Source organism: Penicillium antarcticum (genome assembly GCF_028974205.1).
Source record: "Penicillium antarcticum strain IBT 31339 chromosome Unknown utg000007l_segment0_segment0, whole genome shotgun sequence".
NCBI lineage: Eukaryota > Fungi > Ascomycota > Eurotiomycetes > Eurotiales > Aspergillaceae > Penicillium > Penicillium antarcticum.
The window spans coordinates 122,331-136,490 of NW_026695305.1; the positions used below are offsets into that span (position 1 = coordinate 122,331).

The 14,160-nt window shown below is 50.9% G+C and overlaps 2 protein-coding genes across 2 annotated transcripts; both read right to left on the minus strand.

Moving 5' to 3' along the window:
- Nucleotides 1–413: 413 nt before the first annotated feature.
- Nucleotides 414–1,727, minus strand: N7508_007319 (uncharacterized protein). The gene is made up of 3 exons (XM_058465383.1): nt 1,412–1,727; nt 714–1,355; nt 414–661 (listed from the first exon to the last, which is right to left on the minus strand). Exons 1-3 carry the CDS (start codon nt 1,642–1,644, stop codon nt 496–498), a joined length of 1,041 nt encoding a protein of 346 aa, XP_058317785.1. The 5' UTR covers nt 1,645–1,727; the 3' UTR covers nt 414–495.
- Nucleotides 1,728–2,752: 1,025 nt separating this feature from the next.
- N7508_007320 (uncharacterized protein) lies at nt 2,753–3,581 on the minus strand (the record flags this gene model as incomplete). The annotated part of the gene is given in 3 exon segments (XM_058465384.1): nt 2,753–3,118; nt 3,211–3,501; nt 3,513–3,581. 3 exon segments carry the CDS (start codon nt 3,579–3,581, stop codon nt 2,753–2,755), a joined length of 726 nt encoding a protein of 241 aa, XP_058317786.1.
- Nucleotides 3,582–14,160: the final 10,579 nt, after the last annotated feature.

Genomic DNA, 14,160 nt, shown 5'->3' on the forward strand with positions numbered 1-14,160 from the left:
ACCTAATTGCCAGAGTCCTTACAAGTACAGTACACGTGCCCTCTATTGCAGATCGGTGGTCTCCCAACTAATACATGTATAGTCCCCGCCTCCATCATGACTTCCGAATCCGACATAACCCATCCCGTGGACGCGATCAAATGTTGCACCTGCGGACAGGAGAAGGGCATGGTCCATGGAGATTGTGGGGCTTGTCCTTCTTGCTGCAATTGCTCCAAGAAAAAGGACTGAATGGTCGGAGGCGGGAGGGTGAATAGCTGCAATTTTTGAACTGTCACTGAAGCTGCTTGACCGACAACCAGTCGTAAAAATTCTCCTGAATAATGACTCCGCGGGCTCTCCTGAAACGGTTTACGAAATCTACCGCAGCGCATAAGAGATGGGAGAGACCAAGTAGCAGGAATTATACATATACATAAGATTGCCGTTCTGAAATTCATCTCATATTTGCGATCGTTTGTGATCCACCGTCACTAGATATAAAATTACGTGAACTTAGGCTCCTTGCGAATCCAGAGGTTGCTGGCGTCTACAATACAAATGTAGTCCTTTCAGTGCAGAGCATATTTCAACGTCATCAGAATGGCTTGGAAGGCTATAGGCATCATAATCCAGCCACATTTGCCTTGTTCTCGGAGATTCAGCATCTGCCAATGGTTTTCTGTGAAGTGCAATGGTTAGACAAATCCGAGGATCGATAAAAGCGAACTTACTCATTGCCATTGAAGACTTCAAAGCCGGTGGAAACAATGAGCACAGGCCGAGCAAGGTCGGCGATAATCTGCTTCACTGGGGCGGCAGCAAAGGGTGATATTATGATCGATTCCTCGTCAATTTCCGCGAATCCTCCTGCACCGTGAGTTCCAACAATTTTGAATTCCTTCTTGGTCAGGATCTCTTCCGCGACCTCTGTATAATCTGGGTCCTGAGCAAGTAATGGCAATGTTTTATTGCCACGACAAAGTTGAGCGATAGTGAGAGCCATCGAATGCTGGATCATGCAACCCATAACATTTTTCACCTCAGAGTTCTCATCCCAAGAGCCGTGCTGCCTTTTTAGCCATTCAGGCGCGGAGCGGCAAAAATCACCGAGCCCGAAGCAGAGAACTTTCTTCACAGTGTTTTTACCGAGTATATCTTGGACCAAGGCTGCCAAGTGCTTGCAGGTCTTGCTATTCTGCCACAACAAGTGTTTCTCGTCAAAGACTTGCATAGGCTGTGCTATAAGCTCTCGGAAGTTTCGTGCAGTCTGATTGCTCCAATCCACAATGTAAGAGCACAGGTAAGTTTCATGTGGGCCGTTGGGTTGTGCTTTCACAAGTTGCCAATATTCTTGGTACTTGACATGGGGTTTCCTAAGGAAAACTTAGATTTCAGGCTCAAATTGGGTCAGAAGACCATACCCACGTACCAGATAGGATTCTGTACTTGGAACATGGGATTGGAAATTTGGATTATGCTTCCATCGATTCGACGGACTGAAAATCGCTCCATTGCATAGGATTGGCGCAATTGTTGTTCTATGTCTTCGAGATCTTCTTTCGTCCAAAGCCTGGTACCAGAACTGTACAGATCTGCGACTCTTTGGCTACTGATCCGCCAATCCGTGCACCCGTAGTCGAGCGGTCTTAGAGTTTGTGGCATGGTCTCGTAGCTGCTGATCGAGCAAAGGTGAGGAACAAACAATACGATGAGTTGCCGGGAGGAAAAAACCCAAGATTGTTTGGAAAGGGGAGAAATTTATTCGTGTACAAGGATCAGAAAAGAAAAGGCTAGGACTGAGCTGTGATACTCAATGATTGTCTGCTTTTGTGTATGGGTACCAGTGTCGATACGGTGACAACGTTTGCTTTGAGGGATCAAGAAAAATTCGACCACTCTTCTGCTGACTACTTACCTAACTACTTAAGTACTAGTTAGTTAGGTAGGTAAGGGGGTCAAGAAAAATTCCCAGGCAAGAGGAAGCGGTGATCGGTCTGGGGCCACATCCAATGTCATGCCACCAAATTCTATACCGCCTTATACTCTACTGCCAATCGGAACGAGCCCCTCATCCCGATTCCCGACATCTTGAATTGCTGATGGGGGCGTGCCCCCGTATTTCGTCGTGCAACGCTCTGCAGCACGGTTTGACCTATCATATTTCCGAGCAACCCAGGAAGAATGGATGAACGAATAATGTTTTGTCTTCTCGGGAGAACGGGCTCAGAACATAAGTTCTATGCGCGTTGCCTGTATAGCCTGACGAAGGTTTACAACTATGTTCGCGTAGTAACATCTAGTAAAGTATTTCACATACGGCCCGGCCACTCGAAACACATATTGAATGCGATAAATTACAACTTGGTATCTCAACAGCGGTAGCCTATAGTTATAGAGTTGTCGTTATATCGGGCGAGTTACTACCGATTTGCTAAAGCTAGTTCCCTTTCGCTCACTAGATTGACTAAGTATCAATATGTATGTCCAGAGTTTACTGTCAATACATATAGAAATACCTACATCTGCACACGACAACTTACCTCTCTCTGCCTGGTTTGTAACGCATCATAAGCAGGCTTACAAAAGAGGAGTCTACTTACCGGCAGTACAGAAAGCATCGAGATATGCGAGCGAACCATCCGGCTGGCCCATCCGCACACGTCGCACCACGCCTTTCGCGTCAAATATTAGTTCCATTATGGCAGAAAAATCCAGCCATCCTCGCAGCGCGGATCACATACAAATCAGCGTCAGAGAAATTATGAGCCTCCTATCGAAAGGTTTGCCAGAATAGGCTCTCGAGTGCGCAGTAGCGATCGTAGTAGTGCCACACTTCTGAATCCGTCCGGCCCAAAAGATTCTCGAGCCCATATAGCGCGAATCCGAATGGCAGAATCCTTGATTCAGCCCAGTCGATAATCCCTGTGATATTTCCGGTTTTCGGATTGACGTCACCGTGGCTAAGGACAAAAGGGAAGGCTTTTGAGATGAGTGACGGGAGCTCCTTGCGGACCCTTTCCAGGTTTGGTGCAAAGCGATACGGCAGCTTTCGAGCAAGAAGGTCATAATTTGATTGGAACTCCATAAGCAAGGTCGCGGTTTCATCTGAGCATGGCCGTAGATCGTTGTTCCATGACTGTGAAGAACAAGTTCTAAAATGTTAGTTCTTTTAAAATGAAGCAAAAACTTTGCTAGGCGTACCTTGCGAAGCCCTTGATAGTGTTACACCGTCGGGACAGATCGAGGAACTCGTGCCATTATGCGCGCAGTCCCAGGAAGATGCTCCATCTTGTAGATATAGAATGGCCGCGAATCGCCCATGGTGCAGCTAGCCACAAATTCGGGATGAATTCCTTTGGCAAGGGTAATGTTACCCATATCAATGATAGAGTTCTCACCTCGGAACTGGAAGAGCTTGGACTCGTTGGGCCCCGCTGTCACAGTATAACTGCACACTCCTTGCATCTGCAAAGCAGTGGACACACCACCAGCGCGAGAAATGGCCAATTCATCGCATTGCTGTCTGTTACAGTAGTGTTCGAGTTGAAGAATCCATCAATTGCGCCGTCAGGATTGCAAAGAACATAAGTCGTCAACATAAGTCGTCATTGTAGTGAAGGGAAGTAGGACGGGGAGGGAACTGGGAGATAATGTAAAGAGAAGTGAGAACGGAGTGGACTGCTACAATCAGCCTTAAGACTCACCGCCATTTAATACTGTCCGCGAGCCTACCACGAAAAACCCCCCGTTGCTGTACCAAACGTCCCAACCATATTAGGTATAACTCATTGATATGGAATCCCAATGGATCCCGCCTGTTGAGTATCCCATACTCGACGAACTGGAACTGTTGCGAGACTAGAGGCAGCGAGAACAACTGCACCGGGCAACCACGAAGGTGACTAGAATAGCGGTTGAACGTTCCAGCTAGCTGAGGAATGGAAATCAAATGATTGGCTTGCCCATAGATAACGACAATCTTTCTGCACTCCAGCGCCGCTCGCACGATTCTCGTGTCTCCAGAGATGATATACGGGAAAGCATCCACTAGTCATAATCGTTCGGGAATGGGGGAATTGCGGGATGGATCATTTCATTGCCTGGAAGGTTTCCAGTCTGGATGTGATTTCCAGAATCGGCACCTTGAGGACGCTGGCCAGCCATAACAGTAGACGGTGACGGAGGCGCGGGAGGTGGAATTATTCTTCTATTAAGCGTAGACAATCTCAACCAGAACCTGCAATCCAACCCATTGCAACCAAGGACGCCAGTGTGGGGCAGAGGCTGAAAACAAGACAGGTCCATACCGAGAAGTAAGATCTGAGGTGCAATGCATCTTCCAGGCAACAATTCCCGCTACGCTCGCTGATGGCCCTCGCAGCGCATGCCCATGATAGTCATCTGCCCGTTCTTAGCTGTTTCTCCGTTCGGAAGGTGACCATGATATGGTTTCCGCAGTTGCAGTCTGGCATTGACCATAAGATGCAGCATCGATCAAGGCCCAGGGCGTGTGCGGCATTTTCGCTATTGGCCCACATGACCGAGCTGTCATTTCGAGTTTTCACCGACAGGGTGGAGAGGAACCGGAGAGACTGACAACTGGGTGCTTGGCCAGGCAACCGGGAGCCATTCTGCGAAGCCGGGCTGTGCAATGCAACCTCAGGTGGGGCTACCGGAGAGGGATATTCAGCTTCGAGGGTATACCGGCACTTTGCAGATGTGAAGGAGGTCCGCGGTCATCAGAGACGGAAAGGCGCACTGGCAGAGGGAGACCTAGATATCTTCGTAGCATGGTGCTCAATCACTACCCTAGGGAAGGAGTAGGATTACCGATACGAAAGAACAGGATGCCGTATCATCCCAGGGGTTACGGTCCCGGGTGACAGGCATTGCAAGCTGGGTGTCGGGTCGAGCGGCTTCTCCGGTAAAAAAGAAAGGGGCAGTGCGTCGGGCTGAAAGCAAATGCGCAGTAGTCGGTGGGGGCAGAGTAAAAGAAAGGGGGCGGCGATGAGTGCAAGATAGAGGGCTTGGAGGGAGGGGAAGAAGGGAAGCAGAGGGCGAAAGTGCGCGATCGCGTCTTTATGTCAAGGCGGCACAGGGAGAAGGTTACAAAACAGCGTATTGGGGTGCTAAGCCGGAAACGGCAAAACTAACCGGATCTAGTAATTCACAGGTCCCCATATTACTGGAAGACGCGCGCGTGGCACGCATCGGCCCTGAAACGAAAAGGCAGGGGAGTGGTAAGAGATAGAATTGAAAAGCGACGTTAAAATGTATCATATAAAGTTCGAAATCAAATGCAAGACTGGCATAAAATCCACAGGAGCCAATGAAGAAGCTCCCGGATGATTAATATCCGCAACACGAACTGACATAAACCTCGTTTCCTCGGCCGTATTCTCATTTAGACTGTGCAAGTATATCGGCGTATGAAGTCTTTCTTGGTCTCTGTGAACGCCTTTCAGGAGTTGGTGTACTTGTCTGTCGAGCACTTTCGGTTCCATCCAGCGTGTCAGCCCACGTAATCTGAGTACTTTCCTTATCCTCGTCAACCGGCGTATTCGCTCTGATAGATTCTGCAAACTGACGATCATGAGATTGGGAAGCGGATTTGGACGGGGTTGTTGGCTCAGCTCTTTGGGACCATCGGTCAACGCGCTTCCTTTTCCCGGTTGCAAAAGAAGGGGTTGGCGGAAGACTATTCGTTGACGTTGGCAGGAAATGGATGTCATCTGTTACAACAGCCAACTGTCGATTTTCTTTTGTGAGGCCAAAGATACGACCGGTAAAGAACACATGGGAATTCACACTGAGCGGCGGAAAATTTGCCCAACGCTGCCCATTCTTGAAAAAAGCCGTGACGGGAAAAGTATGAGAGGTGCGGGTTGATGGGTTGTAAACTGTTGTTTGAAGACGATAGTGAAGTAAATTCCGTCCGTCGTTCAACTGTCCTCTCCGTTCAAGGACAACCCCGAGAAAGGTGACTATAGGCTGTGCAGCACCGGGACAGTGCATAAAATAGACATCTGTATCTTCTTGATTACCCGGGTGGCTGTATGGAATCAGTGAACTACTCGGATTAGTATGTTACACAGGTACCGACCGGTCCAAATTATGAGCATGGAGTATAATGTGGAAATCATCATCTTCGGACGATGTAGTCAAAAAGGCTCCAGATGAATAAACAAAAGTATTGGGTTGGTAAATGTCGGATCGATTACCCTCGTTGAAAAATCTAATCAAAGTAGGGATTTCACTCGATTCAACCTCATCTGATTCGATATCTTTGAATGGGATGTTTAGGGAGACACGTAGTTGCATCGAGAGTGCTTTACCCGGGCGCGTTGGATCCGGCTCAACGTGTTCGACGAAATCACGCACATGAAGAATAGCGGGCGAGGGTTTATTCGACGACATATCAAAAGAAGACAATCAAGCGCGACGGAATAGAAAGGGGACTATGCAATAAACGAGAAAGTCATACAGAAGGAAGAGCGGGGTAGCAACAAAAAAATCCGTGACGGTCGAGACAGTTAAAGCAAGCCTGCAGATACGAGCGAAAATGTGATGAGTCCTAAAGGCGAGCCAATCGTGCGAAGCGGCGGTGTATGATGATGATGATGATGATGTATTCATTTGCCCGATGTAGCTCGCTCTATATATATGCTGCTATGCGGGAGTGCTGTCAGGCCTGCCGACAGCTGGAAGGTGGTCACCAGCCCACTGGGCGACCGTCAGGGAACTCGCCTTGCGAATTTCTGATCAATCGTCCTCGAATCGAAAGATGTAAACCAAACAAAAGAAATGCACAGATGCAAACATGATAAACACAAAGCCGACTTGTACGTCATTTACCCCTGGTCGCGGGTAGGACCAGGGCCCCGCTTCAACACACCATTCCCACGCCCTCTTCTCTTCACCTGTCCAGTCTTGTTGGCTGCCGCTTGCGCGCTCGCTTGGATCAAGGGAGTACAGTGGACCTGGCACTGTACTCCTAATGGGCGCCATCCTTCTTCTTCCGTCACACTGTCTAAGGGATCATTATCTCCGCTCCTTGGTCGTCCCCTTCCTCGCCCAGAGCCGTAGGGTCGACTGTCTGAAATTGGCCTAGGAGGCCAGTCTTGACCATGAATTCGGCCACAGCCGTGCGAGCCTCCGGTCGTGTCAGGAGTTCGTCTCGACTAAGAGTAATTCCCTTGTCGGAAAGAGCGCTTCTCATCCAGTCTCGCTCGTCCTGGTGCGAGGGGCATTCCAGCAGGACGTGTGTTACTGTTTGGCTGCCAAGATCGCAGTCACACCGCGCTGTTTCGCGTCGGTTGATACGATTCAGGTAAGCCCCTAGGCCAATTCGCCCAGTTCTAAGCTGCATCAGAATCGAGCCCGTTGCTTTTCGCAGGCCCGACCAGTATTCTAGCGTCTTCTTGGTTGGTGCTTCAATCAAGCGTTTTGTCGGTCGACTGGTCGTTTCCTTGGCCCACGTCCTGCCCCACTCCAGCTTCGCTTCTCTGCGGATTCGCCGTTTCGCTGCGGCTGCGAGGCATATACCTCGGTTGCGAGGGTTCTGTGGGCCGTCCGGTTTTTGGGCTGCTTCTTTTGCGTGTTGGTCCACAATCTCATTGCCAATGACCCCTTGGTGCGCAGGAATCCATCTGAGCTCAACTCGGACGCATCTGCCAGCAAGCCGCTGGATCAGGCCGAGGCATCCTGCTAGATAGATCTGTCCTGACGGCATCCCCGGTCGCCTCAGCGCCTTCAGCGCTGCTTGGCTGTCTACAAAGATGACTATCCCGTTCTTCGCCTGCTTAGCCCATGGCTCTGTGCTTTCCAGAACCATTTCAAGAGCCATCTCAATGGCTCGAAGTTCTGCCGCATATACGGTGGACGTATTATCGTCTCCCATCTGGCTGTGAACATGTTGATCCTCAAGGCCCACGACCGCTGCCGCTCCGATCTTTCCATCAATTCCGCTCCCATCAGTGTACAGAATCAAGGGTCTTGCTCCTGGGTCTTTCGTCAGGATTTGGTTGTGATTGTTAACCGCAGCTTCTCTGTCCTCGATGATCACCTCTGGTGGCGCTTGCCATGGTGCCAGGACGAATGCCTTTCGACTCTCCCATCCTCTTGTCAAAGTATTCGGGGGAGCCGTAAGACATCCGCCCGCCTTCCAAGCTTGCGCCTCCATTGGTGTCCATCCAGCCCAGTCTCTCTCATCTGCCGGTCGGCGACGTAACATCGTTGGTGGGACAGCGGACTCTGGTCCTGTTCGTAGTCGAAGGGCCGTTTCTTTCACCAGTCGGTTCATGTGAACAGAGATAGGCGGTAGGTGAAGCTCGGTATTCAGTGCTTCGGCTGCCGTACTTTTGAAAGCCCCACTGATCAGGCATGCTGCCTGTTTTTGTATTGCCGCGAAAGGCTGACTGATTGTGCGTGCTTTGTAATTACTGATGAGCGTAGGTTGATACCACGCGGAAACCCCAAAGAGCATCTGCGGGATGATCACCGCTTGGTAGATCTTCCGCATTGCATAGAGTGAGGCTCCCCACGTTGAACCCGCCAAGCTTCGTAGTGCGTGGAGAGAGACGCCGGCCTTGGTCACCGCTTTCTCGCGGTGATGGTGGAATTCTAGACCCGGATCCAGCCAATAGCCTAGGTACCGCTCAGCTGTCCTCGTCGCTGTCACGGTGTGCCCTCGTAGAGACAGCGATGTGTATTGTGGGTCGACTTCCCTGGTGTTTACAAAATGCACGAGTGCATACTTCTTCGGGTCAAAAACTGATGCATGCTTCTCGGCCCATTGGTCGGCTTTGCGGCATGCCGCTCTGAGTTTCTTGATGGTTTCGCGTTCGCTGTCTCCCTTTGTCATGAAGCAAACATCGTCGACCCACCCGTTGCTATTCACACCGTTAGCGCAGTTCTCAACGAGGTCTGCGTTGTAGATGAGATATAGAATGGGTGAGATCGGTGATCCTTGAGGGATGCCTGTTGGCGTCGGGATTCGGCCGGATGTGCCCTCGGGCATACGGATTCTTGTGCTTCTATTGGTCAAGAAGGCCCTCACCCAGGGAACGAAATGTCCCAAGCGACGTTTTTTGAGGTTGTGTAGTAGACGTTCATGGGAGACGTTGTCGTACGCTCCGGACACGTCCAGCATCAGCAGAGATACCACTGGCTTGCCCTTTCCCCATGCGGTTTTGATTCGGTCGATGATGATGTGGATAGCATGATCGGTGGATATGCCCTTTCGTCCGCCTAGATGGCTACGTGGGAGCAAGCCATTGGTTTCTGCTGCGTAGCTGATCCGTCGCGCGACAACTGCCTCCAAAAACTTCCCGAGCGTGTTCAGCAACGCGACGGGTCTGAAAGATTTTGCGAGCTGGTAGTCGCTTTTGCCTTGCTTCCGGAGCACCACCGTGATTGAGCGCTGGAAATGTGACGGGTTGTAGCCCGTTTTTATGCATGCGTTGAATAACTGGACCACTGTTTCTAGAACCACCGGTATCTCGATAAGCTTGTGCCAGAGAGAGTTTGGTATACCGTCTTCTCCGGGTGCTTTCCCTGCTTTCGCTCCTCGCACCGCCTCCTGTATCTCCTGAGCGGTGACTGCTGGAAATTCGATCTGCTGTGGGTACTGGAATGAGTCTGTGTCGGATAGATCGGCTGGCGGCGGTTCGGGGAAGAAGGCAACCCGGAATGCCTCTGCTTTTCGTTCCACTGTTTCCGCGAGAGTTCCAGGTATTTGGGGATCTTGCATTTTCAGCGAAGGGGTGATACCCTTCTCGTAGGCCCCGTCTCGGTTCCTTGCCCATTTAGCCAATCGCCACATACCCTGTGGGCCATCTTCAACGACCTGCTGGACTCGGTGCCGGTGCGCTCTTGACAAGGTTTTCTTGACGAGTCGCGTTTTCTTGTTGCGTGCTTCCGAGTAGCACATCCAGTCGTAGGGGTCTTTGGTTTTCGTATGTCTGCGACGGAGGCGACGAACTTCTTTGACCGCAACTTTACACTCGTCGCCAAAGTCGGGGTTCGACCATGCGGATGGTTTTGCCCATGGGGTTGAATCCTCGATTGCTGACTGTATCACTCCCATCAGCTCCTGGCATGTGGCTTCTATCTTTTGCGGATCTGCCTGGTATAAGCCTCCTGTCTGTAGACCTCCTTCGATCTTCTGGATAAGTTTCTGATCATCAGTTGCGCTCCAGTTTCTTCTCTTCTGCTGTACGGCGACTGGTGTAATAATATCCAGCACAGTTCTGATCGGGAAATGGTCGGATGCATGTTCGATGTCATCCGCTCTCTCGCAATTGATAAGCCTGCTGACAAGGTTGGATGTGATGAAGGTGAGGTCAATCACTGACGACTGATCGTTTCGAGACCAGGTTGGTCTGCCTTGTTGGGTCGTCAACTCGAGTCCCCATTCATTGGCGATCTCTAGGAGTTGCTTGGCCTCTTGATCGGCCCTGGTCCCTGATCCTCCCCATCTCGGGTGATGCGCGTTCATATCCCCAAGGATGATGTGTTCTCCATGAGGACGCTTTGACAGCTCCTTTTTTAGGTGTCTAAGGGTATTGCTGCCCGGCCTGTTGTAGATGTTGTGTATGAAGAGATCTGTCCAGTCTCTGCCCTGGTGAGCCTTTCTGAGTTTCAGTAACTGGTAGTCCTGAGAGACGAGTTGACACGACCAAGTGCTCGGGTCAAGCCTTTTAGACACAAACAGGCATACTCCCGGTTGGGGGAGATCCGAGGCTTGGGCCTGATCGTCCTGGCCTTGGGTTGTTCCGTCGGCAGCTGCTTTTGGTGGGTAAATTAGCTGGAATGTTGCCGTCGCTGGTTGGTGCGTTGTATGTTGTAGTTCGTTCTTCCATGGCTCCTGCACCGCGACGACGTCCGCCGCGAGGATATTTATGTCTCTGAGAAACGTTGCCATCACTGACCACGATTTGTGTACGTTATATTGAAGAATCTCAAACGGCTTCATTGGTGAGTTTGTTCGTCATCGCTTCGTTCGCTGGCCTCGTGCCATACTTCATCATTTGGGTCTTCGATTGTCGGTGCATCCGTCGTAAAAACCGGCGGAGACGATCCGATTGTTATCGCTTGCCGCTGCTTGTATTTCAGAATCACCAATTTGTGATATTCGGGGCTCTCCGGGTCCAGCTCCTCCTCGTCATCGGGCTCGGACGTGTTACCGGCCTCGTTGACAGTGGTGAACTCGTTGATGAATTGGGTAAGCTGGTGTTCTAGGCTAACCTGCTGAGTGTCAGGCTGAGGGAGATCGGCCGGAGTGGGTTGAATGCTGAGCCATTCATTGTCGTCTGGTTGCTCGTCCATGGTGTCGTCTGGCTCGCCTGTGCGGCGCCTTTTCGAGGCCGCTTGGAGCCTTGTTGACCCTTGGCATGCCAGCGGTACCACTGTTGGTTTGGAATTCTTTGGCCTCGTTCTTGAGCCTTTTGGGCGGCCAGGGCCTCTTTTGAGCTGAGTAGGCTGGATAGGCTCAGTGTTCTCCTCTGGTGATGTTTCTACTTCTATTGCTGCAGCCTCCCCGTCGATTACAGCATCTTCGAGGTTCTGCGCGGGTTCTTCCCCCCGCTGCCCCTCCGAGGCGTGTATCGACGCTTCGAGACCGTTCGACGCCATGGGGTCTGCCCTGGTCGAGGTTGCTTCTTTGCCGGTGCTTGCTGCCACTCGGAAGTGCATAGGAATGCGGTGATATGCAGGGCAGTTGGCCAGCGCTTGTTTAGCTTCATTCATCGCCGCAGTCTTCACTGGACATTCTCGACTTGTAGGACGGTGTCCCTCGCCACAGTTGGCGCACTTCACAGGTATCGCTTGCCCCTTTGTCGACGGACACTCCCAGGTCGGGTGTGCGTCGGCGCAGTGGCCGCATTTGAGAACGTTGGGACAGTGTGACTGGATATGCCCCGGCTTTTGGCATTTTCTGCATAGCTTCATCCGCCCCTCGCGGCAGAATCGTGATGCATTATGAATTTGCTTCCCCCACACAACCCCGGTGATGATAGCACGATTAGCCACAACTGGACTGGTGAACTCGATCAGAATCGAACCCTCCGCCCTTTCACCCGGACGCGTCAGCCATCCCAGATACTGGATCTTGGAGTCTTCGCCCCAGTTGTTCTGTCTGAGCAGTTCCGCTGCGACGTCGGCCATCGTCTCCGGTGTAAGCTTCATCGATTTCACGGGGATGTGGTATGCCACGATGCCTCACGACGGCTCCTGGATCACCGACCCAGGCCCAAAAGCCCTCAACCATGCCGGGTGCTTGCGAAGGACCTCTGCCCCTGCAGCACTGTTAGCTATCATCGCCACGTCACCCGAGGGCAGTTTGCGGGCTGCGACAAATGAGGCCTGCTTAGCCAGTACCCCAGAATTCTTCTGTCGGGCATTTGTCGTCCTTTGTCGTTCGGCCCGTTCAACCAGATCCTTCGGCGTCAATCCTCGGATCTGCTCCCGGTTTGGCCCTACTTTGACGATGACCTCCCGATCCTCGCGAAGTTCGATTTCCGGCACACCTGGAGACGACGTGCCGTTGCTCCGGGTGTTGGGTGCCACAGCCTTGGTTAGGTCGCGTTGCCATTCTCCGGCTCGGAAGCTACGCCACGCTGCAGCAGAGTTCGCCGCGGGTGTGGATAAAGTTGTCGATAAGGTGCTTGTTGTCTTTTCGATGGTGTCGATTCGCTGGTTCAGACGTTCGGTGTCGAGGTTGATTTTGGTCAGCGCCTCGAGCACCTTGGCCATCCCCTGGCCGTCGCCCCGTTGGGCGTTAAGTGCGTACTGGCGGACGGAGCGAATATATCCAGTGACATATCGGTCTTCCGTGCCACTGTTTTCGATGTGGTTAAGCACCCTGCGGGCCCCTTCCGCGATCTCGTCCATGGATCGGGGCGGGTCCGCGAGGGCCGTGATTTTTGGTGTTCCTCTCCTGACAGGGGGCAAATTCTGTGCATTCGCACCAGTCGCAATCGCCGCTGCCATCTTCCCTATGAAACAGGTATCAGATGGTAGCGCTTGAAGTTACGACTACGGTGAACTAATTCTTGAGGTCCTGCGACCTCTGGTTGGCTAGATATTCCAAGAAAACGTTTTTGCCAAGAAAGAGTTGTTCTGTTTCAGGTCATGCCACTTATATATTGCCACTCATGTCTCTTCCAACTCGCAATTTGATCGATATATGATATTAGGTACCATTAACCCTAGAACTTGACTCGTCCGTCTCTCGGACAAAATCATCTCGCTTCCAAAGGGACCTAACTACATCGAGAACTACCCATTAATAATGAGAAGTAGGCTGACACCTTTGCCGCCTGACAAGTAATACATGAACCAAGAATCATAGATTTGCCCACGAAACATCGGCCATGCAATGCGAAGCATTTCCTTTCCCCTTATACGCTTTGCTTGCGCTTTGTTTTCCAACAAAATTCCAATTTACCAATTTTTCTTCCCTTGTGGAGTCGGAACTATCTCGCACATTCTGGTCACCTATGTACCCACTATTCACAGCGAATCATGTCCTTCATGGTATATCACCTGGAAGAGCATGCCTGAGTTATTGACATATTCTGGTGGTAAATCATGCTACAGAAGTGCCGGGACTATTTCACCTCAGTCAATAGGGGATATCGGAGACTTAGATATCAAGAAGCCATTAAAAATTAACGCATCTGAGAATAAAGTGAAATGAGAGGGGATGTACTGGAAGCTCAGTAAACTGACTAAGACTAAGCATCATATTCAAGGATGATCTTTTTTCCAATGTGTGATTGACCATTTAAGAAATCGGTGTATCTCGCTCGCTATCAATAATCCTGCCGTTGACAAGTCGAATGTTTGGAGGGATGTAAGGGAGCACAATGATGTTGCTATCTGTGTTGCCGTCTGATTGTATAGAGTCCGTTTGAGGTCTGCTTTCTGAAGGTTGCAGAGTGAGGAGGCATTATCAAAGGTTTCTCGCTTTGTAGGAAAAACTCACTATAACAGTCTCTAACTAGACTAATTTGCGACGCTTCTCCCTTCTCCGTTTGCTTTGGATTGCAGACTGGTAGAGGCCTTTTGAGGCTAGATGTAGATTTGGTATTTTCCGGCTCATATATCACAGGTTCAGTCAACCTATAGAGATTGGCAGCATTTGGGATTGCTTGCTCTAGGTCCTCGTCTATTTCC

Bases quoted from the DNA above. Each gene is read 5' to 3' on its own strand.
- N7508_007319 (XM_058465383.1), bottom strand. From the start codon at position 1,644: ATGCCACAAACTCTAAGACCGCTCGACTACGGGTGCACGGATTGGCGG. The intron at 1,356-1,411 runs GTACGTGGGTAT...AGTTTTCCTTAG, and splicing joins CAAGTACAGAATCCTATCTG to GAAACCCCATGTCAAGTACC. The intron at 662-713 runs GTAAGTTCGCTT...TGCACTTCACAG, and splicing joins GAAGTCTTCAATGGCAATGA to AAAACCATTGGCAGATGCTG.